Source organism: Xyrauchen texanus, chromosome 19 (assembly GCF_025860055.1).
Source record: "Xyrauchen texanus isolate HMW12.3.18 chromosome 19, RBS_HiC_50CHRs, whole genome shotgun sequence".
Lineage (NCBI taxonomy): Eukaryota > Metazoa > Chordata > Actinopteri > Cypriniformes > Catostomidae > Xyrauchen > Xyrauchen texanus.
Window position 1 is genome coordinate 41936345 of NC_068294.1, and position 24339 is coordinate 41960683.

Genomic DNA, 24339 nt, shown 5'->3' on the forward strand with positions numbered 1-24339 from the left:
TGTAAGAACTTATTAAATTATGGGTAAAAAGTGATTACGTTATTGGTTCAGAAATGGTGTTACATTATTGACTTTTATTACATTAAGAATGTAAAATGTATGACGTTATTGGCTTCTACACAAGCTTTTCGTTGATGACCTCGTGACAGCCACTGTTTCTAGGTCAGGTTGTCATAAACATGGTCTGACATAAATAGGTCAAATGGGATCATCTCGATGGCAGTGACAGAATCTGAACCAATACATCATGGCTATATGTCTGGACATCCAGATCAAATGTTTCCTACTTCTAAAATCAGGGGCATAATATTTAGTATGGTTATTATAACGTAATATAAAAAGGGGGAAGACTAAGCCTAGCGCAACATTATAAAACACACACACAGTCACACACACACACACACACATACAGTCACACACACACATACAGTCACACACACACACACACATTCAGTCACACACACACATACAGTCACAAACACACATTCAGTCACACACACACATACAGTCACAAACACACACATACACAAACATAGTCACACAAACACACACATAGTCACACACAAACACAAGCATACACACACAAACATACATACACACACATTCAGTCACACACACAAACACACATACAGTCAGACACACACAGTCACATAACACACATACAGTCACACACACACACACAATTAGTCACACACAAATACAAACACACACATACAGTCACACACACGCATTCAAAAACACACACACACACGCATACATACACACACACATACACATACAGTCACAAACACACGCATACACAAACATAGTCACACACATAGTCACACACACATACAGTCACACACACACACGCATAGTCACACACACATTACAGTCACACACACGCATAGTCACACACACACACATACACACAAACACAAGCATACACACACAGTCACAAACACACGCATACACACACATTCAGTCACACACACACACATTCAGTCACACACACACACATACAGTCACACACACAAACATAGTCACACACACACACACAATTAGTCACACACGCATACATACAAACACACACATACAGTCACACACACACATACACACACAAACACATACACACACATTCAGTCACACACATACACACACATTCAGTCACACACACACAGTCACACATACAACAACAACAACTTACATTTATATAGCGCTTTTCTCAAACTCAAAGCGCTTTACATAGTATAGGGGGAATCTCCTCAACCACCACCAGTGGTGCATACATACACACACACAGTCACACACAAACACACGCATACATATACACACATAATCACACACTCACAAAAACATGCATACAAACACACACATACAGAAACACACACAAACCTAGTCACACACACACATATATACACACACGCATACATACACACACACACACACATAATCACACACTCACAAAAACATGCATACAAACACACACATACAGAAACACACACACACACACATATATATACACACACACACAAACGCATACACACACACACACTTTATAATAAAAGGACATAAAACAGAGGGCCTTTTTGACCTACTTTGTTTACATTGAGGCTCCTACATGAAGTCTGGTTTATAAAAGAGATCATTTTCAAAATGTTCATTTTTGAGTGAACTTCTCCCAGAGACACTTCATACAAATAAACCATCAATCGTCAAATAATAAAGACCAAATATAGAGGAAACACAATTTGGAATAACAACTTGGTGTGTAAAACGTTTATTGTTGGTTGAATTATAATAAAACAAAAACATTTCTGACAGAATCAAAACATCCTTTTCACATACACAGAAAATGACACATTCCTAGCAGCTCCGCTTCAATAATCCTTTAACATAGCTAATAATTCATGATGCTTGAGGTTTAGCGAACAGCTGCTACAGTTGTGTGAAGAGAGAAATACAAAGACTCTTAATTTACTGACCTGTTATGACCCTTATAATGAGCAATAACTACTTTTGAAGCCCTATCGCCTGTATGTGAGCAAAACACAGGCCTTATAGTACGTTACTTTAAGTGAAGTTTTGCAATAGTAACAAATGAGCACCAGGTGGGACGGACAGAGTCCAAAATAAGAGCCCCAAAATTGAAACTCTGGTTTATCTCTGTGTGTGTGTGTGTGTGTGTGTGTGTGTGTGCATATATTAGCAATGTACTTAAACGTAAGTGTTTATGTTGTTTAACTGTAAACGATATCATTGGAGTTTAGCATGGTAACGTATTTCGTGTGCAGGCACATGGGACGGCAGAAAAAGCTATCAAGCAACTATCGATTTGAAACCCGAGCCAAGCTAAAGAGACCATGTCTGGAAATCAGTTCAACATTTACAGAGAATAGATTCATTACCTAGAAAAGAAAAAAACCAGATAAATAAAGTGTCATTTCATCTGGCCTTGAAATAAAACTGCATTAAAAGGAAAACAGAGAAACATCAATCCAACATGAGTGCATGACAAAAAAAGACCCCACATGCAATTTTGCCCGTCACTGGAAATAATAAGCAGTAATGGAAGACATGAACATTGTGCATTGTGACAATTAAGCACCCTGCCACCCATTCTCATTACAGCAATGCAAACAAATCTCATTCTCATTACAAAGTACAAGTAATGCAAACATTTGACAGGCTACGGTATTATTTCACAAGTTCATTTGTTGCGTTCTCATTACCGAAATACAGTAAAAAAATGACTTGTGATCAAAATGAATAATGGGAATGCCAAAAAAGCTCACATATGCAATGAATGGATGCATTCAGCAATATGAAATTGAGGGAAAAGTGCTTATTGTCATGATAATAATGTCACAATGCAAATAAAATCTAAACGCTCCTAAAAGGTTTAATTTCCTTGATGCAAAATATCATTTGGGGGTCACATGTGACTAACTAAATGGGTTCTCATCCACTCATGCACTGTCAAACATGCCTGCAAATAATGAAACATTTCTGCACTCCCTGAGTTTCTGCACGACTGTCCATCAAACACACCTGTTATCTGTCTGTCTCTCATTCAGTCTTTTCGTGCATATACAAACTCACACACATCGTCAAACATGGCACGAGAAAACACGCAACATCTAAACTCAGGTTAATATTTGGATGACATGACAGTACTATACACGGAGGGATCCAGTTCTAAGTCTTGTTATCATGAGCATTAATACTCACATGCTGTTTATGTAGAGAGAGAGAGAGAGAGAGAAAGGATACTAGAATCATGGATTTGAGGCTCAAATCGCTGCAGGTGAATCACAGGCAAATAAACACACGCATTAAGTGCACCAGGGTCCAACGAATGTCCGCACGTAACCGTGAAGTAGACTTCTGAGGTATGCATGAGTCATAGTTTTCCAATAAAGTAAATCAATCAATCTACATTGAAATGATTAAGTCACCATTTTTACACAGAACTATTATCTAACGTGGGGTCTTGTAGACTGTTTGAGTGAATCTCATAAAAAAACATCAAGAACACGTCCAGCATAAAATTGAAAGAAATTACAAATTATATTTTGCTTAAAGCAAATTAAGCCTTTTTTTTAATACATCATGATAGTATCTGTTCTGCCTTTAAATTATGCTGATTGAATAAAAAAAAACATTTGATTTACTTTAATACTGTATTGTTAGTAGCTAATGAAAATCTAATGAAAATGACCATTTAAAACCAATGAGGAATTATTCAAATGCGCAGTTTGGTAATGAGAATTTTGGGGAGAAATGTGCTTAAAGGGAAAGTACACCCAAGAATGAAAATTCTCTCATCATTTACTCACCCTCATGCCATCTCAGATGTGTCAAATATTTCAGCTCTGTAGGTCCATACAATGCAAGCAAATTGTGGCCAGAACTTTGAAGCTACAAAAATAACATAAATGCAGCATACAAGTAATCCATACGACCCAAGTGGTTCGATATATGGCTTCTAAAGCAATGTAATCACATTGGGTGAGAAAAAGATTGATATTTCTATCGTTTTTCCCTATAAATCTCCACTTTCACTTTTAGAATGTGAAAGTGAACGTGGAGATTTATAGTTAAAAAGGACATAAAAATGTATCTGTTTTCACCCATACCTATCAGATCACTTCTAAAGATATGGATTTAACCACTGGAGTCTTATGGGTTACTTTTATGCTGCCTTTATGTGCTTTTTGGAGCCTCAATGTTCTGTCTACCATTCACGTGCATTGTCCCTGCAGAGCTGAGATATTCTAAAAATCTTAATTTGTGTTCAGCAGAAGAAAGAAAGTCATACACATCTGGCATGGCATGAGGGATGACTAAATTTAAATATATATATGGGTGAACTGTCCCTTTAATTGTCATGAAAATGTCACAATAATTTGTTAAAGCAAAATTTAGAGGTGATTTGATATAGAGGTGAAATGTGACCTTGGCATGTTTTCGTGAGATCCACACCGTTCATTTAGTTTAAAAGCTCTTTAACCTGGTTAAACCTGAAGGACGGAGTTCATTGAGGCAGTTTGGTTAACATCGTGACCACTACTGTTGTATGTTTGTTTTAAAGCCGTTGACCTAAGGGCATCTAATGAGGCAGAAAATGTACCTGAACCAAGGTTGATTATCTCTAACGGACAGATTTAAATTACAACACGGACAGAAGCAGGTGATTAAAGGGCTTCTGGGTTCAATTAGTTGACAAAAAGTGTGACGGATGTGCTGAAGACTCAGAAACCAAGTGATCTGCCTTGCTGTCTGCTGCCTACATAGACAGCGACGTTCTAAGGGGCCGTTCACACAAAATACGTTTTAGCATCTGTCTGTATTTTCTAAATGGTTCTTCTATGTACACATGAGCACGACGGACATTTTTGACCATTGCACTGGTCTCACTGTTTTATTTGTTCAATGTCTCGCGCAGGAACATCACGTTTTTTAAGACGTCGTGTCAGGTTAAAAAGCGCGCCAACTTTTAAAAGCGTGAATCATTGAATCGCGTGAAGTGCGCAAAACACTTGATTCGACAGTTGATACCAGTTTGAGTTTTATATTAACATGCTGGATAAATATTGGGTCAAATATATATTTTTTTATTGTTGCTGCCAACCTTTAAGAACAGTCTGATGCCTTAAAATGCTGCCTAGATAGATAGGTTTTGAGGTTGTGTTTTGGAAAAAATGCTAATGACTGCTCTCAGCAAACACAGAGACATGGTTGTTCACAACTAATAAGAAAACACAAAATCATTCGAAATAAAACAGCATAAAATGCCACTTTTTCCACATCATAATGTGAAATTATAATCGATTAATACTCATAAACATGGCCTGTTTAGTGTAATACTACAATGTTGTTTTGCTTGGAGCAATCTGTTGTTTTCATTCTTAAACAGAATCACAAATATGACATTTTTATAGTGTCGCCATACAGTTCAATTCACACTTTGATTGTCTCTTTATAAAAGTCCATTCCACTCAGATAAAAAATGCCGGATACTTTTCCAAACATCACAATGAAACGAAGAAAAATTTTAAAAATTATAATAATTTTCCAAAACAAACAAAATATTAATTCTGAAACAAATACAACAAATGTTAGTCAAAGGTGGGGCAAAAACACATTTACATAAAATCAGAAAACATTCAAATGTAGTGATTCCGTTCTTATGAGGATTCCCGCAGGTGAACAGGAATATTCCTAGCACAATGCATCCTTTAGTTGTCATCTGGCTCAGTGGTCATGGCACAGTTTGTGTACTCCTTACTGCATAGCTGTATATTAATTAACTCATTTTAGCAGATGTCATTAAGGATATAGGATTAGCTTTAAAAATAATAATAATAAAAAAATGATTCCTCGTTTATTTTTCTACATAATTCATAGGCGATACACAGTTGCGGTATGTTACGATAAGAAAATCACGGCTGAGGTTATCAAAGTTCATAGCAGAAAGTGCACAAGGATAGACGAATTAGTCTCAGAAAAGTTTCCGTAAAGGTGACGTGTGTCATTTCTGCGCAACTAGCAAAGGGAATTACAAAATAATAACTTTTACGAACAGGTTTCCCGAACACTCCACCCTCTTCCATTGATCGGACATACAGATAGTCCCGCCCCTTGGTTGAGTCAATGTTCCTGTGTTGGGCTGGTCAGGATGCTCAAACAAACAGAGCAATGTTTTGAAAGCGCAACAGAGCCACAGTGTTTACACATTTTGGGGAAATCAACCTACAAACGTCTTACTTATAGATGTCTCTGCATAGTAAGTTGGGATAGGAGAAATTATTTTGCACATTTCAACTTTAAAATAAAATGTAAAAAGTTTTATACTAAACCAAACAAATGGGGAAAAAGGTCTATTAAGCTCAATTAAACAAATCTCTATTTTTCCTCTTTAAAACAGCACTTTCCTCTCCACTCTTGTGACAAAGTAATGAAGTATTCGTGTCATTTTAAAAGGTGCTAAAGTATTCACTTTCCTGGTTTTACTGAGGGGGGGGGGTTGTATTACGGCACTATCTGGGGTCTGCGTTCATCCGTCTTTTCCCGCCCAGCTCCCAGCGAGAAGATGGAGATTTCAACGCAAACCTGCCTGCGAAAGTTCTTCAATCACTCAGGAGCTGGCGGATATGACAGGGTTTGAAGTCTTTGATAGATGAAGGATGTCGTTCCAGAACAGAAGACGAGCGGGGGGGTGGGGTGGGGGGGGCTCGTATTTGATTCGAGCCAAGCAAATAGGAAATGCATCATACACCATCTCTCTCACACACACCACGAGCAATGCTGGTGACATTAATCCCTGCAGATGGTAGAAAGAGAGAGAAAGATAAATAACAGTCGTCACACACAGTTGATTTGCAATGTTCTTCATATGAGCCATCAGATATTACACTTGAGGAACCTCTCATCTGTAGCAGCTGACAGAAACAACCCTCAAAATCAGTGACTGTGTCTATTGCTGTGCTTTATAAAACTGATCCAGTTTTATACTGAGCTGTAAAATGTTGTTAATGTTGTTGTAAGGCCCACGAGGCCTTTTGAGTATTAATTTAAGAATAAAATGGCATTGATTCCATTAACTGAAAATGTTTTTTAAAATAATGATTAAAAATCATTTAAAATACTAACAACGCTGTGGCAGGGCGGAGGGCGGGGCCGGGTCGTTATCCACACCCGGTCCCGTATTAAGCGAATTATGCCTCCGGGACGGTTAAAGGTCGACTGCAGGGGATCGTGGCCACCAGAACGTGGAGGGGTGTTCCATCCGCCAGGGGTCGGAAGACTCGCTGCTGTCCACCCGGGGAGGAGCGGCTGTCGTCTTCCTGAATGTGGAGGAGTGGTTGAGGACCAGGCTGGCGTGAGCAATTTTTTTTCTCTCTTTCTCTCATTGCCGCTCCGCCTCGCTCTTTTGCTCTCCCCTTTCCCCCTCCCAGGTCCTCCCACAAGGGCAATGCCCCCACAGAAACGGGGGGGTATATGTCATGAAGCAAAGGAGGGAGGAGATTGATGAGGAGGAGGGCGGGGCCAGGCCCCAATCAGCCAAGGAGAGGTATAAAGGCAACCGGATGTGGCAGTTCAAGAGAGAGAGAGCCACACTCAGCTGCCTTGTGTGCATTTGTGTTTTGTGTATTTATGTTTTAATGACCGTTTAACCGTTCAGCCGGTTCCCGCCTCCTCCTTTCCCATTTTAACACCCCCGTTAAAACGATCTTCTGGCCAGAAGCCAGACTTCTCTCTGGTGACGTATGCAGGACTTCTCCAATCGTTTATTCCGCGTAAACCCCGCCCCTTTATTATAAATACCACAAACTTTTGCAGAGTTGAACGAAACGTCAGATGCATGTTGGTGAAGATGGCAAGGTGTATTTTCATAAAAACTATCGTTCTTCGACCCAAACTTCCTTAGTTACGTGTCAGCTGGCTAAAATGTACATTTCGAATGGGGAGGAATAACGGCGAATTCACTAGGAAATACATCACAATATGGAAGTAAAGTCGGTCGCAACTTCCTTTTCATGCCGACATTAAGCATAAACCTCACTAAATTTGGATAAGATCTTTTAAAGGAATATACCACCTTTCAATACAAGTTAAGCTCAATCGACAGCATTTGAAGCATAATATTGTCCTGTCTTCAGCCCTCGTGGCTAGACGATTGGTTCCTGGGTTCGGGGCGCGCTCACAGCCACGCCCCCCTACAACATCTGTGTGTGTACCTTTGTTTGGCGGTGGGCTTCATATGTGTGTCTCCATGTCGGTGTATCCTGGCAGCATGTCTCCGTTAGAGCAGTTCTTCAACATCTTGTCCCTGCTCGGGTCGTTCGCCTCTTTGCGCTGTCTTTGCATGCGCTGATGCAGCAGAGGTACAAAAAACATCACGATACCACCCACCACCGGCGGGACACCAGCCAGATAAAACGCCACGTTGTAGTTGCCAAAATAGTCATGAAGAAGGCCTGAGAAGGGAGAGAAAAACACTTTGATTAATGCCTTGACCTTATGACTTTGTGTCTTTGGAGAGACACAATAAGAGATGTAACGCAGAATGTTCACTATGTTTTTTTCTATACAATGATAGTAAAAGCTTGCTTTCGAGCTCCAAAAATGTCAATAATAAAAAAAAAAACACTTTTAACTTTGAAAAAAGTCCTATTAAATTAGGGTTAGGTTTGAGTGAGAAACAGACCGAAATTAAGTCGATAAAATCTGTACATTCTCGTAACTATAAATCCATTATAAGACATGGCACAACCAATGGCGTTTGGCATCATTGATGTCAACCTTGGTGCAACACATCCTAACATACCATATATGTACGAATGAAATTTCTGAGCTGAATATTTTTAGTAATTCATGTTGGTCAGTTCCTCACACAAAGCTAGTAAATTAAGACAGAATTGTATTTTGGGTGAACTATTGCTTTCACAGTGGAGCTAATCCCAAAAAAAGTTATATAAGAATATTTCTCCAAGAATAATATCAACATGGCTTACAGTTTGGAACGTCTCTCAAGCAAAACATCTAAATGATCTATTTGAAGACAGATTTTGGTAAGATGCACCCCAGGCTCCTAGAAGGAAGATGTAAGACCAATGGAAACTTAAACAAACATTTAGTAGTTGGATGGTTGTTCCAAGTATGTGAAAAAAAACCCATGTCGCAGCCAATCCAAACCTAATTGTAATGTCCCTACTGTGAATGCATGCTTTAAAAATATACGTTATACAGGTGAAACTCGAAAAATTAGAATATCGTGCAAAAGTTCATTAATTTCAGTAATTCAACTTAAAAGGTGAAACTAATATATTATATAGACTCATTACAAGCAAAGTAAGATATTTCAAGCCTTTATTTGATATAATTTTGATGATTATGGCTTACAGCTTATGAAAACCCCAAATTCAGAATCTCAGAAAATTAGAATATTACATGAAATCAATAAAAAAAGGATTTTAAATACAGAAATATCGGCCCTCTGAAAAGTATAATCATGCATATGTACTCAGTACTTGGTTTGGGCCCCTTTTGCATTAATTACTGCCTCAATGCGGCGTGGCATGGATGCTATCAGCCTGTGGCACTGCTGAGGTGTTATGGAAGACCAAGATGCTTCAATAGCGGCCTTCAGCTCTTCTGCATTGTTTGGTCTCATGTCTCTCATCTTTCTCTTGGCAATGCCCCATAGATTCTCTATGGGGTTCAGGTCAGGCGAGTTTGCTGGCCAATCAAGCACAGTAATACCATGGTCATTGAACCAGGTTTTGGTACTTTTGGCAGTGTGGGCAGGTGCCAAGTCCTGCTGGAAAATGAAGTCAGCATCTCCATAAAGCTTGTCTGCTGAAGGAAGCATGAAGTGCCCTAAAATGTCCCGGTAGACGGCTGCGTTGACTCTGGACTTAATAAAGCACAGTGGACCAACACCAGCCGATGAAATGGCTCCCCAAACCAACACAGACTGTGGAAACTTCACACTGGACTTCAAGCATCTTGGATTGTGTGCCTCTCCATTCTTCCTCCAGACTCTGGGACCTTGGTTTCCAAATGAGATGCAAAATTTGCTCTCATCAGAAAAGAGGCCTTTGGACCACTGAGCAACAGACCAGTTCTTTTTTTCTTTAGCCCAGGTAAGACGTTTGACATTTGAAGCCCATGTCCAGGACCCGTCTGTGTGTGGTGGCTCTTGATGCAGTAACTCCAGCCTCAGTCCACTCCTTGTGAAGCTCCCCACACATTTGAATGGCCTTTTCCTGACAATCCTCTCCAGGCTACGGTCATCCCTGCTGCTTGTGCACCTTTTTCTTCCACACTTTTCCCTTCCACTTAACTTTCTATTAATGTGCTTTGATACAGCACTTTGAGAACATCCAACTTCTTTTGCAATTACCTTTTGAGGCTTTCCCTCCTTGTGGAGGGTGTCAATGATGGTTTTCTGCACAACTGTCAGGTCAGCAGTCTTCCCCATGATTGTGAATTCAACTGAACCAGACTGAGAGACCATTTAAAGGCTCAGGAACCCTTTGCAGGTGTTTTGGATTAATTAGCTGATTAGAGTGTGACACTTTGAGCCTACAATACTGAACCTTTTCACAATATTCTAATTTTCTGAGATTCTGAATTTGGGGTTTTCATAAGCTGTAAGCCATAATCATAAAAATTATATCAAATAAAGGCTAGAAATATCTTACTTTGCTTGTAATGAGTCTATATAATATATTAGTTTCACCTTTTAAGTTGAATTACTGAAATTAATGAACTTTTGCACGATATTCAAATTTTTCGAGTTTCACCTGTATATGGTGCAAAAATATCGGATGAGGACTCGCCATACCCGAAACCAGACCCCCGAGTCCCGAAAGCTAACACCAGTATTCTAAAAATGGACCTTGGGGCTCCGAGAAAGGTCCATTTATCAGCGTTTGGGCCAGATGTTCTGGTATGTCTAGTTCTTCAAAACGAAGTTGGCCAATGAGTTTGGGGAACTAGCAGAACATATGGAGCCTGTCGTTGAACGAGAGCATTTGTGTCAACAATTCATACTAAATGTGCTCACTGGGAAACTGGGGGACTTTGGAATTTACCCTCTCAAATAAATCTTGATCCTGTTCGCTGGGGTATTATCTGGAAAAACACTTACACTGTGTGTGTTTGTGTGTTTGTGTGTGTGTGTGTGTGTGTGTGTGTGTGTGTGTGTGTGTGTGTGTCTTATCTGAGGAAAGGGGCTAAAATAAGCATGCTGGCTGATTAAATCCCATTTTTTAGCATGTTTATATTTTAATGTGTCTATATGTGAGACGGAAATTCATTTACAGCACACATACATCAAACCATTCAGATAAATCTTACAGTTGGATCTACTTTGCAGGCTAACTTTTAAAAATGTAATTTGAAAAAGGTTCCAGCAAGCAAGCAAATGTGAATTATAGGGCTAAGCACAACAGTGCCACCATATAAATTACATAAAGCATCATTTAAAGAAAATAAGTACAGTAAAACTATGATTTTATTGACAATTAATTCAAAGGTTATATGATTATACACAAATCGCAGCCTCTTTTAATATTTTGCATCCTCGCTCTCAAGGCTGTTGATGTATTAAAAGAAGAGTGTTTGGTGTGAGACATGATTCAAATTTGGTCATGATCTAATGAGAGCTGTAAGGCGAGATCGGAAGTGTTGTGCATTTATGACAATTCAATATGGGGGTAAATCTAGTGAGGTGGAAATTGAAACTGATGATCCAAATAATTAAAGATACAAGTGTTTCTATGCTATTTGGTTCAGACATAAGCTAAAATGTATGTGAAAATTTAAACTTTTGATGGTCAAAGAGGGTTTGAGAGACTGACTCCAAAATTGGCACAATTAATGTTTGTGCCAACCCTAATCACTGTGCCAATTATCACAACTTTTTACCAAATGGTTCTAGTTACCACTGACTCCCATTTGATGGATCTTTTGTGCTTGGCTCCAAAAAAAGGTGTACCCTGTTTGCATGCAAAGCATTTGCAGAAAACATAATGTTTCTAGGCTATTTGGTTCAGACATAAGCTAAAACATATGTGAAAATTTAAACTTTTGATGGTGAAAGAGGATTTGAGAGACCGACTCCAAAATTGGCACAATTAATGTTCGTACCAACCCTAATCAGTGTGCCAATTATCACAACATTTTACCAAATGTTTCTAGATCCCACAGACTCCCATTCGCTGGATCTTTGGTGCTTGGCTTCTAAAAATTGTGTACAGTGTTTGCATGCAAAACATTTGAAGAAAACATCATTTGAAGCCATTGCTAGCAAATATCGCTACTTACCTGCGATTGGTGGTCCAGCTGTCATCGGTATGGCCATGAGGCCAAGGAGGTAGCCAATAGCTTGAGACGCCTGCATGGGCCCTACCAACTCAAAGGCGATGGGCGCCATGATAGTGATGAAACAGCCATCACAAAGACCCATAAACACAAAAACCACCACAAGACCTTCAAACACAGCACACTGAGGTATCAGCATGGACATCAGGCCAAGAAGAATGAACGAGGCCACCTACAAACACAAAGATCTCATTAGGACGTGGATATATGTAGCGTTCCATCCAAAGTCAGATGTGGGATATTCCTACTTGATATCTCAGACTTCCAACCATAATGGCATTCTATTGTGCAGTGCTCGGAATATGTCATATAAAGAAAGAAATTTGCAACACTACTGTTGTTTTTTGTGGTATTCAAATGTCAACAAAAAAGTATCCTAGCAATCAAACTGCAGAGGATAAACAATGCACTGATAGTATTTGTCCTACATGTTTACCCAGGTGTATAAAAGAGAGTATCATTTCCTGTGTTGTTTATACACCTGTCTCTGCAACGTATGCTGAACGTGTTTTGTCTCATTTAATGTAGAAAATTTGACTCTTTTCTAATATCTTTGTTTAAGGAAGTTTAGATCCCTATAATATTTGAATGGCATAATTTATGGCGCCACTATTTATGGTGTCATAATTGTGGAAATATGATTCTTTTGTATTAAAACAGACATAAACAGATTTCATGCTGGATTTCTGTACCTGCATGTAGATTTTCTTCACTCCTGGTATGATGTCTCCGAGCTTCCCAAACAGCAGTCGACCGATCCCAGATGACGCTCCAATACACACAAGAAGCACCCATTCCCTCTCAGTGTTTCCAAACTTCTCCTTCACAAAACTTATCTGCCACAGGAACAGGAATTCCATCAGGTGATTCATATACACATGCAAAACATATATCTTATACATTTTGGTCCTGGTTTATCATGTTGGCCTTACAAAAAAGACAAAGAAATAAACCTCAGGTTAACCTAAATAGATCTGCATAAACAAAAACATTGGCTTTCCGTTTACATGGATGTGACCTCAGAGATATGAAGTGTGATTGCTGTGGGTTAAAACACATCGCTGGACTCATTGCTCAGCTTTGTACAACCATTTCCGTCCCCGTCATCTCCATAAAAGCTCTTTTTCTTCTCCCTTATCAATGGCGGCATTACTACCACTCAGTGGTGGGAACACAGGAAAAGCAGCTATAAGTTAAATCTTTGCGCATAAGCAACGCCCTTCTTTCAAAGAAGGCGAGAAGGACATGTGGTTAAAAATAAAATGAACATTAAAACATTTCGTGACCCCAAAGATCACAGATGTAAGGATTGGAGCTCTTTTGAAAATGGTTTGAATAAGGCCTCAGGGGCACATCAAAAGCCTTGAGATTTCACATTGAGGGTTAATGCGAAGGCAGGGCTTTCCTATTCCAACATGTTCAGGAACTTACCTGCAAGCTTCAAACACACATACACACACATACGTACAACAAAAGCCGGAACAATGTGTTTACTTCTGGTTCGAAGCCTGTAAAAACATGACTGTAGGTGAAAGAGTGAGATTGAGGCGAGGGTAAAAGATCTCTCATCGGGTGTAAATCAATGCCCCCCAAAATACATACATGCAAACTGAGACACATCCGCAACACACACACAGTCACTTACTCACACCTAACCAAATAAACACCTGCTTCAAACACATACCAGCATTCCGACATACATCAACAACACACACACCCAACAAATGCACACACGCACACACACACACACACACGCATGAAGATTCTCCCTAGACATAATGATTTTTATACTGTACAAACTTTATATTCCTCAACCACCACCTGGATTTGGCCAGGACACCCCTACTCTTTACAAGAGTAAATAGCTCTGTTTTGATGATTTTGGAGAAGCTTGGCATGCTTGTTGGCTGCTCTATTTTGATGATATTAAAGGAGTTTTGGGCGCTTGTCAGCTGATCTGTTTTATGCTTTTAGAGGGGTTTGGCGCACTTATCGGCTGCTTTATTTTGATAGATTATGATGGGCTTTGAGCACTTGTTGGATGGTCTGTTTTGATCGTATTTGATGGACTTTAAGTACTTGTCAGCTGGTTTGTTTTGACACCTTTTGAGGGGCTTTGAGCACTTGTTGGATAGACTGTTTTAATTGTTTTCAAGGGGCTTTGGGCACTTGTTGGATGGTCTGTTTAGATGGTTTTAGAGGGGTTATGGCGTGTTTATCAGCTGCTCTATTTTGAAAATTTACGATGGGCTTTGAGCACTTGTTGGATAGTCTGTTTTGATAGTTTAGAGGGGTTTGACACACTTACCAGCTGCTCTATTTTGATCTGGTCTGTTTGATGGCTTTAGAAGAGTTTGCGGCACTTGTTGGATAGTCTGTTTTGATAGTTTAGAGGGGTTTGACACACTTACCAGCTGCTCTATTTTGATCTGGTCTGTTTGATGGCTTTAGAAGAGTTTGAGGCACTTGTTGGATAGTCTGTTTTGATGGTTTTAAGGGGTTTGGGTATAGGTCAGCTGGTCTGTTTTGATACTTTTCGAGGGACTTTAATCACTTAGTGGATGGTCTATTTTGATAGATTTCAAGGGGTTTTGGACACTTGTTGGATGGTCTGTTTAGATGTTTTTTAGGGGTTATGACATGCTTATCAGCTGGTCACTTTTAATGGTAAAAGAGGTAATTTGACCAAATGTCAGCTAGTCTGTTTTGTTCGTTTTAGAGGGGCTTTGAACACTTGTTGGATGGTCTGTTTTGTTCGTTTTAGAGGGGCTTTGAACACTTGTTGGATGGTCTGTTTTGTTCGTTTTAGAGGGGCTTTGAGTACTTGTTGGATGGTCTGTTTTGATGGTTTTAGAGGGCCTTTGAACACTTGTTGGATGGTCTGTTATGATAGTTTTAGAGGGGTTTGGGGCACTTGGCATTTGGTCTGTTTTGATGGTTTTAGAAGTGTTTTGGGCACTTTTCAGGTAGTCTGTTTTGCTTGTTTTAGAGGGGTTTGGGGAAAATGTTGGTGGGTCTATTTTAATAGTTTAAGAGGGGTTTGGAGCACTTGTTGGATGGTCTGTTTTTAATAATTTGGAGGATAATTGGGGCACTTGCCAGCTGGTCTGTTTATGATTGTATTAAAGGGGTTTGGGGCATTTGTCAGCTTGCCTGATTTGATTATTTTATAGGGCCTTTGAGCACTTGTTGGATAGTCATTTTTGATGATTTTATAGGGGTTTGGGGCATATGTCGACTGGTCTGTTTTGATCATTTTAGATGGGTTTGGGGCATTTGTCAATTGTTCTGTTTTGATTGTTTTATAGGGCCTTTGAGCAGTTGTTGGATGGTCTGTTTTGATGGTTTTAAAGGGCCTTTGAGCACTTGTTGGATGGTCTGTTTTGATGGTTTTAAAGGGCCTTTGAGCACTTGTTGGATGGTCTGTTTTGATGGTTTTAGAGGGCCTTTGAACACTTGTTGGATGGTCTGTTTTGATGGTTTTAGAGGGCCTTTGAGCACTTGTTGGATGGTCTGTTTTGATGGTTTTAGAGGGCCTTTGAGCACTTGTTGGATGGTCTGTTTTGATGGTTTTAGAGGGCCTTTGAGCACTTGTTGGATGGTCTGTTTTGATGGTTTTAGTGGGCCTTTGAGCACTTGTTGGATGGTCTGTTTTGATGGTTTTAAAGGGCCTTTGAGCACTTGTTGGATGGTCTGTTTTGATGGTTTTAGAGGGCCTTTGAACACTTGTTGGATGGTCTGTTTTGATGGTTTTAGAGGGCCTTTGAGCACTTGTTGGATGGTCTGTTTTGATGGTTTTAGAGGGCCTTTGAGCACTTGTTGGATGGTCTGTTTTGATGGTTTTAGAGGGCCTTTGAGCACTTGTTGGATGGTCTGTTTTGATGGTTTTAGAGGGCCTTTGAGCACTTGTTGGATGGTCTGTTTTGATGGTTTTAGAGGGCCTTTGAGCACTTGTTGGATGGTCTGTTTTGATGGTTTTAGAGGGCCTTTGAGCACTTGTTGGATGGTCTGTTTTGATGGTTTTAGTGGGCCTTTGAGCCCTTGTTGGATGGTCTGTTTTGATGGTTTTATAGGGGTTTGGAGCACTTGCCATCTTGTCAGCCTGGGCGACCAAGCTGACCAGCTAAACCAGGCTAGAAGACCATACTTACAAAAATGTTACTGTGGTAAAACATGAAGAGTACAGAACAACACCGGTGTGGTAATTGTGCTGTCGGAGACAATTCACAATTCACAAACATGAAACCTAACCTAAGCTAGTTTGTTGCTTGGTCAGGTTTGTTTGGGCACTTTTCATCTGGCCAGGCTGGGAGACCATCTTAAACCAGATAACCAGATTAGGCTGGTTTAAGCAGTGTTACAGTGACAGTAGTTCCAAATAACTGTTATTTTGAGTAGTAATAGACCAATATATCGGCCAGGCCAATTTATCGGTCGACACTTGGCCATTTTGTGATTATTGGCAAAAGAGATGTTACCTCCCCCTTGTTAATTACAACATCTACCGACAGCTTTTTCTTATTTTTTTGTGAGTTTTGAGTAAATTTGTGTAAAATAAATATTTGAATTCAGCAATTTAGCGTAAAGCTAATTTGCGGTCATTACATTGTATTATTTATATATCTGCATTTATACTGGTTATTGGCCACCATGCTCTCTAGATTTCAGTATCTGCATCAGCCATTGAAAATCCATAACGACCAACTACTATTATTAAAATTCATAATTTTAATGAACGTTTTTGTGCTAAAGAAAGACACACATAATGGAACTGTCTGTGACAAGAAGCTACTCTCACGACCAACAGCGAAACAATCTCTAATGTTTCTTACCTAATTCTTACTGTTCTCTACTCAATGAACACATTTAAGTAGGGTATCCATGTAAAAGTATGTTCATCTCTATGACAACAGACCATAAGTGAGAACGAAAGGTGAAACGAGGACCGAAATCGCTTGAGTCTGACCTGAGATGACATGAGCTGAGTAAATAATTCATCATCAACATGTGTGTGCTCATCGCACAGAGTTTCCATCATGTAGAGAGTGGTAAATATTTCAGCTCACAGAACCTTAAACATTATTTATTTCTCATTTAGTGTTCTGACATTTAAATGCACGCCTGCATGCCTACGCATATTTTGCATAACGTGTTTGACTCACTGTAAATCAGAGTATTACTTCATAAAAATGGTAGTCAGTTTGTCAAAGACAGCCCTTTAACAAAGCAAATGTCAAAACCCTGGTAAACATTCAGTTCAAATTCAAATGGATTTTAGAGTTTCTGCGTTAACTAAGCAGCATTAACTCTCATTATATAACAAAAAACATGAATTACCTGAAAAATTTGTTTTTTCCAACCTTTTATGAGTCCTTATTGGTCTTAAAATGGATTTTGGAGAGTTTCTGCATTATTTGAGCTGGATTAACTCAAGTTAAGGCAAGTAGTTTCCAAGAGTTTCAGAAGAAGAAGAAAACTATTGTGCACTAGTGTAAGTTTCAGTACAATTAAAGGGATAGTTCACCCAAAAATGAAAGTTCTGTCATTGTTTTTAACATGAAAGGAGATATAAGGCAGTATGATAGTCTCAGTCACCATTCATCACTGCATCTATTTTCCATTCAGTGAAAGTAAGGTTGTCATTCTGTCTAAAATCTCTTTTTCGTGTCCCAAAGAAGAAAGTCATTCAGGTTTGGAACAATATGAGTATACGTGTATGATGACAGAACTTTCATCTATCAATTTCCCTTTAATAAATGCTGAATTTTAATTAATGCGGAATCCAGTTTGATATCACTGGTTTACAAATGTCCTGTCAAGTTGTTAGATAAGTTTGTCTTTATTTAATTTTGCTTTATTGGGTTTAATATGTTGCCATTATGACATCATCCAACACTTCAGACATTCCACTTGTAGCATTCTTGGAAATCTGGAACATTCCACTTTAGAATCTTTAGAATTTACAGTATGGGTCTGGCGGCAAAATATCAATCAAGGGTCCCTTAGTAATGTCTCAACTCTGCTTTGAATGCAGCAGGGCTTTGTGCCAAATGTGCAAAGAGCGAGATATTCATGCTCAGATATTTGCCATAAATAATCATAATTCTTTGCTCGGAGTGAGAACAGCTTTTCCCACCTGCTGGGGTACAATATTAATTATTCACAGTTCATTATATTTCTAAAGGAGCATGAAATATGCACAACAGATTTATGTCACCCCGACATTGTGCGTGAATCAATGTGGTCATTTTATCTCAATTTCCTACACAGTCGGTGCTAGTTGTATGAACGTAATTCAATTGTAATTCAATTCATCTTGAGTGACACAATTCCTTTTAAATAGCGTTTAAAACATTAACATGAACTTTTCTGGGTGGTTTAAAGGGACAGTACATCTTAAAATAAATATTCTGCCATAATTTACTCACCCTCGTGTTGTTCCAAACCTGTATGCGGCAACTTTTTCTGTTGAACACAAAGATGAATTTTTTTTTTTTTTTTAAGAATCTTCTTGGAGTTCTTGCAATATTATTAGTTTATAGTGGACACGTGTGTCAAGCTCCCAAAAATTGTCCATATGTCGTCAGGCCATAACAATTTGACCCGCTGTCTAAACTGCAGTCAACAAAAGTGAGTACACCCCTCACATTTTTGTAAATATTTGATTATATCTTTTCGTGTGACAACAATGTAAAGTAGTGAGTGTACAGCTTGTATAACAGTGTAAATTTGCTGTCCCCTCAAAATAACTCAACACACAGACATTAATGTCTAAACCGCTGGCAACAAAAGTGAGTACACCCCTAGTATCAGGGGTGTACTCAGTATCAGGCAGGGTTGGACTGGTAATCTGGAATACTGGGCATTTTTCCGGTGGGCCAACGCATTTTGTGGCCAAACAGGTGCGAATTGGCCATAGGGAGAACCGAGCGGGCCGGTGGGTGGGCCGCGATAAGCTAAAATGAGCCACTTGTTATGCAGAACTGACCACAAAACCGTGCCACGATATGCAGAAAAGGACAGCGAACACGTAACCCAACCCCCGCTCAACAACTTTTGGATCAAAAAGGATAATGAATTCAAATTCCTCCGTAAAAATTAACAGCATACAGGTTTGGAACAACATGAGGCTGAGAAAATAATGACAGAACTTAATTTTTTTGGGTAATCTAATCCTGTAACCCACAATCTTAATTCACAACTCACCAGGTGTACGTACGGCACGAAATATCCCAGCACCGCCGTGGCGACGCCGAACGCCCACACCCGATAGGTCAACACGCTGAACACACGTACATTAAAGTACTTCCTCACTTTCACCAGGCCCCTCTGCCACCTGCTCGCCGAATCCAGGCCAGACGGGGACCTCCTTCCATCCCCATGCCTGGCATCGGGCACATTCCGATGGGCATGAGTGGGCGGAAGGTGAGGGCGAGCAGCGACTGGACCAGCATGAAGATACTGAGAATCTGGAAGGTTCTGGCGAGGCCCAGAGGTTCCACCACTTTCTTGAGCAGCACAGGAAGCCCCATAGAGAAGAGGCTGCTGCCCGCCGTCACCACGCCATTGGCGAATCCCAGTTTTTGACGGAAATAATGCCCAAGGATCACCAGAGAAGGCTGAAACGCAAACGATGACCCACAGCCAAACAGTATTCCATATGTGAAGTATCTAAGACCCAGCGTGCTGAGGAGAAAGAGAGATACAGGTAAAGAATGAGTATATTGTTTATACAAAGGGAAAAACTTTATGAAAGGAACTCTCTGTTGTGCTGTAGCTTAGTGTTACGGTTAGCTTTCTAGGCAGCATTTGTGGTATATTTATGAAATGTTTTAAAATATTTGCATTTGTTTTTACTTATATTTATTCTATACACACACACACACATATATATACATAAATATATATTATTTTTATGATTATTTGTACAGTAAAAAGCAAAAGTAAATATATACATTTTTATTTGTATCAATTTATATTTGTTCAAGTATATATTTTATATCATTTTCATATTTCATATTTGTTAAATAAAAAGAGCTAATAATGTTTTTATAATAAATATATATATTTTTAATCTATTTATATTTATTAAAAAATATTTTATATAAATATGTATTTTTTGTATCTATTTATAATATATATAATTAATATTATATATATAATTATATATATTATAAATAGATACAAAAGATATATATTTATATAAAATATTCTTAATAAATATAGATTTAAATAGATATTTAAATTTTATAAATAGATTTAAATAGATTTTTGTATTTTTTTTTATATAAATTTGTATTTATTTAAATATAGATTTGATATATTTTTAACATCGTTTTTACAGAAAAGCAAATTATATGTTTTTAATATATTTTTATTAGTCAATTTATTTGTTATTTCTTATTTGTTTATCTATTTATATTTATTCAAACATATTTATATTTTATAAATTTTTTTTTACAGAAAAAAAATTGTATATACTTATATTTATTCCTAAATGCATGTATTTCAGATATATACTATATTTATATTAATTTAAATATAAATGAAAAATCAACCATCTAAATCTGATTAACTTGTTATTGTAGTACACAGATTAAAGTTTGCTGGTCTAAGCTGGTCTACCAGCGGTCAGGCTTGTCTTGGTTTGGGGGGGTTACTGGTACATCAGCTGGGATGGGTTAATCAATCCATAAGGTCTTTAATCTATTTTCCTGTTTTTCCTCTCCTGAAGCTCACAGCCATATGACCATATGAACTAATGGTGTTTACATTGTACAACAACATTTGTCTTCTACTAGGAGACATTATTTCGTTAATGAACAGTCCTCGTGTAAATGATGATGGACTGCGGGTCTCTGCAAGATGTAACAGAGAACCCAGAGTGCTGTAGGAGACATTTAGTGTTCAAAGCCTGCGGAAGGAAGGGAAAGAGTGTGTGTGCGTGTGTGTACTTGTGTTTTGTGTTTGAGTGATTCAGGGGTCTAAACACAGCAGGACCAGGCCAAACTTTTTCCAGCCTTTTCTAACAACAGAAAGAGCTTTTTCAGCTTGGAACAAAACCAGCACATGGATGAGAGAGAGAGAGAGAGAGAGAGAGAGAGAGAGAGAGAGAGAGAGAGAGACGCTGAGGGGGCACTGTGTGGGGCATTTGGAGAAAGCGGGCAATAAAAAGAGGAAGAGAATGAAGAAAAGTTTGGGAAGAGAAAGAATGCAATGATTTCAGAAATGTTCTGCCATGCACGAGGGTGTCCTGCTGTGCACTGTGTGTGTGTGTGTGTGTGTGTGGGGGGGTCAGCAGGGTTTAAATGCAAAATAAATAATCTCACACTGAATATTCTTCACTGATGGGTTAATCAATCCATAAGGTCTTCAATCTATTTTCCTGTTTTTCCTCTCCTTATTAAGTGTGTGTGTGTGTGTGTGTGTGTGTCTGTGTGTGTTTGTGTGTGAGTGTGTGTATTTGTGTGTGTCAGAGTGTGTGTGAGTGTGTATGTGTGTGTGTGTGACTGTATGTGTGTGTATGTGTGACTTTGTGCTGAGTGTGTGACAGTGAGTGTGTGTGTGTGTGTGTGTGTGTGTGTGTGTGACTGTGTGTTTGTGTGTGTGTGTGTGACTGTATGTGTGTGTGTGTGTGTGTGTGTGTGTATGTGACTGTATGTGTGAGTGTGTGCGTGTGACTGTGTGTGTGTGTAAGAGTGTTAGTGTGTGTGTGTGTGTGTGACTGTGAGTTTGTGTGTGTAAGAGTGTGTAAGAGTGTTAGTGTGTGTGTGACTGTGTGTATGTGTGACTTTGTGTGAGTGTGTGACAGTGAGTGTGTGTGTGTGTGTGTGTGTGTGACTGTGTGTGTAAGAGTGTGTGTATGTGACTGTATGTGTGTGTATGTGTGACTGTGTGTGTGTGTGTGTGTAAGAGTGTTAGTGTGTGTGTGTGTGTGTGTGTGTGTGTGTGTGTGTGTGACTGTGTGGGAGTGTGTGACAGTGTGTGTGTGTGTGACTGTGTGTTTGTGTGTGTAAGAGTGTTAGTGTGTGTGTGTGTGTGTGTGTGTGTGTGTGTGTGTGTGTGTGTGTGTGTGTGTGTGTGTGTGTGTGTGTGTGTGTGTGTGTGTGTGTGTTGGCACTGTTCACCAGCATTCTTCTGAAGAAAAAAAAAGTGTGTCTATAACATTTTATATAATCACACTCTTTACATAATCAACAAGGTCATATCATTAGAAGTCTGATTTCTCTTGATCTTTTGAAATAAAACAGATAATTGCACCACGAAAAGATGCTGTAACTTTCAGAACTCAGAACTTCCTCCCCAGCCCGAAAAATCCCTTTATTCAACCTAAACTACTGCAAAACAACCTGGTCTCATAGAATCATGTTACTATCCCTATATTTTTGTATACTTGGCTCATTGTATCACGGCAGTAACACAACAAAAATGACTTTTATTTACTTTCAAACAAATCACGTGTGGTGGAGTGAAAATCCGCCTTGTCACTTTAAGGATCCGCCACCAATCCCAAATGAGAGAGTGTATAAATGTCCGCTCGTCATAGTGCACCTGGGGTGTGACACGTGTGAGGTGAAACAGAATGGGGCAGAGATGGTCAAGGAGAACAAGTTGCCTTTGTGTACTTGTGCTGTGAGTAAAGGAACGTAAATGGAGGAGAGAGAACAAATGGTGAAGGGACTAATGATAAGCGCTCCGCACTAAAAGTGATTGTGATGGAACTAAGCATCTAAAGCTAAAGGTGATTGCTTTGGTGTTCTGGCCTGCCAACCCCTCATTTGAGGCTCTCCCTCTGCATTCCTACAAAACAGTGCATCACACACTGCCCGGTACATGCAACCTACTGTACTGACTCAGCCCACATTCCTCCAGAGAGCCTGACCTCTCTCCCTTACACGCACATGCACCTACACCCTGCACACACACAACCACGAGTTTATCTTCGGTCATTGGTAACAGACCGTTTGTTTGATATTCATTGAGCTACATGATTAACATTGTCACTATTGTTTAAAAAGAGATCTTTAGTCTGGTGGTAATTCCCTAGTATAGTTTAGAAGCAGATGCCGCTGATCGGTGAGGGGGCGTTCAATTGATCACGCTGCAACACAAAGACGGGCAGGTGATTGGAGTCTCCACTCGAACAGCCAAAATGGGAATGTCGAAGATGTGTGTAGTGCAGAGGATTACACGAGGATTTCCCACTTGTCCTCTGGATGTTTCACTCTCAACTCTCTTTCCTCCCCTGGGATGTGCCTGCAATGAACTTTGTTCCACCCAACTCCTCCATTCCACCACACGCGCATTAATGAGTCGACACGTGAGCCGAAAATGTAATAGAAGCACCACAAAATAACGTGGTTGCTTCAGCAATTGTGCTTTTCATGTCATATTTAGTTTTTATAAGACTATGGGTTAGGTTTAGGTATAAGGTTAAGGGTAGGGAGGTCAGTTTTGTTGATTTAAATCTCGATAGAGCATTAACTTTAACCTCATCTGTTTGGGAGAACATTTAACTCGCTTTTAGCGCCACACAGTGGACATTTTAACTGAATCGTGGGACTGCCACGATACAAATGCAAATACAATATCTTTAACGAGTAATGACGCTGACTATCACATCTGGAGTCTTGAGTTTGAGTCCAGGGGGCGTGCTGAGTGACACCAGCCAGGTATCCTAAGCAACCAAATTGGCCCGGTTGCTAGGGAGGTTAGAGTGACATGGGGTAACCTCCTTATGGTTGCTATATTGTGGTTCTCACTCTCTGTGTGGTGAGTTGTGCGTGGATGCCGCGGAGAATAGCGTGAAGCCTCCACGTACGCTATGTCTCCGCAGGAACGCGCTCAACTAGCCACGTGATAAGATGCGCGGATTGGCGGTCTCAGATGTGGAGGCAACTGAGATTCGTCCTCAGCCACCCGGAGTCACTACGCCACCACGAGGACTTAGAGCGCATTGGGAAT

The 24339-nt window shown here is 39.5% G+C and overlaps 1 protein-coding gene across 1 annotated transcript in view; it reads right to left on the bottom strand.

The window, feature by feature from the left end:
- Nucleotides 1-6708: 6708 nt before the first annotated feature.
- The window catches only part of slc16a2 (solute carrier family 16 member 2), a 42325-nt gene continuing 24694 nt past the window's right edge, over nt 6709-24339 (bottom strand). Inside the window, 6 exon segments of the mRNA XM_052149683.1 lie at nt 6709-6805; nt 8223-8462; nt 12319-12547; nt 13068-13211; nt 19582-19737; nt 19740-20061. Coding sequence (XP_052005643.1) covers nt 8242-8462; nt 12319-12547; nt 13068-13211; nt 19582-19737; nt 19740-20061 — 1072 coding nt within the window. The 3' untranslated portion in view covers nt 6709-6805; nt 8223-8241.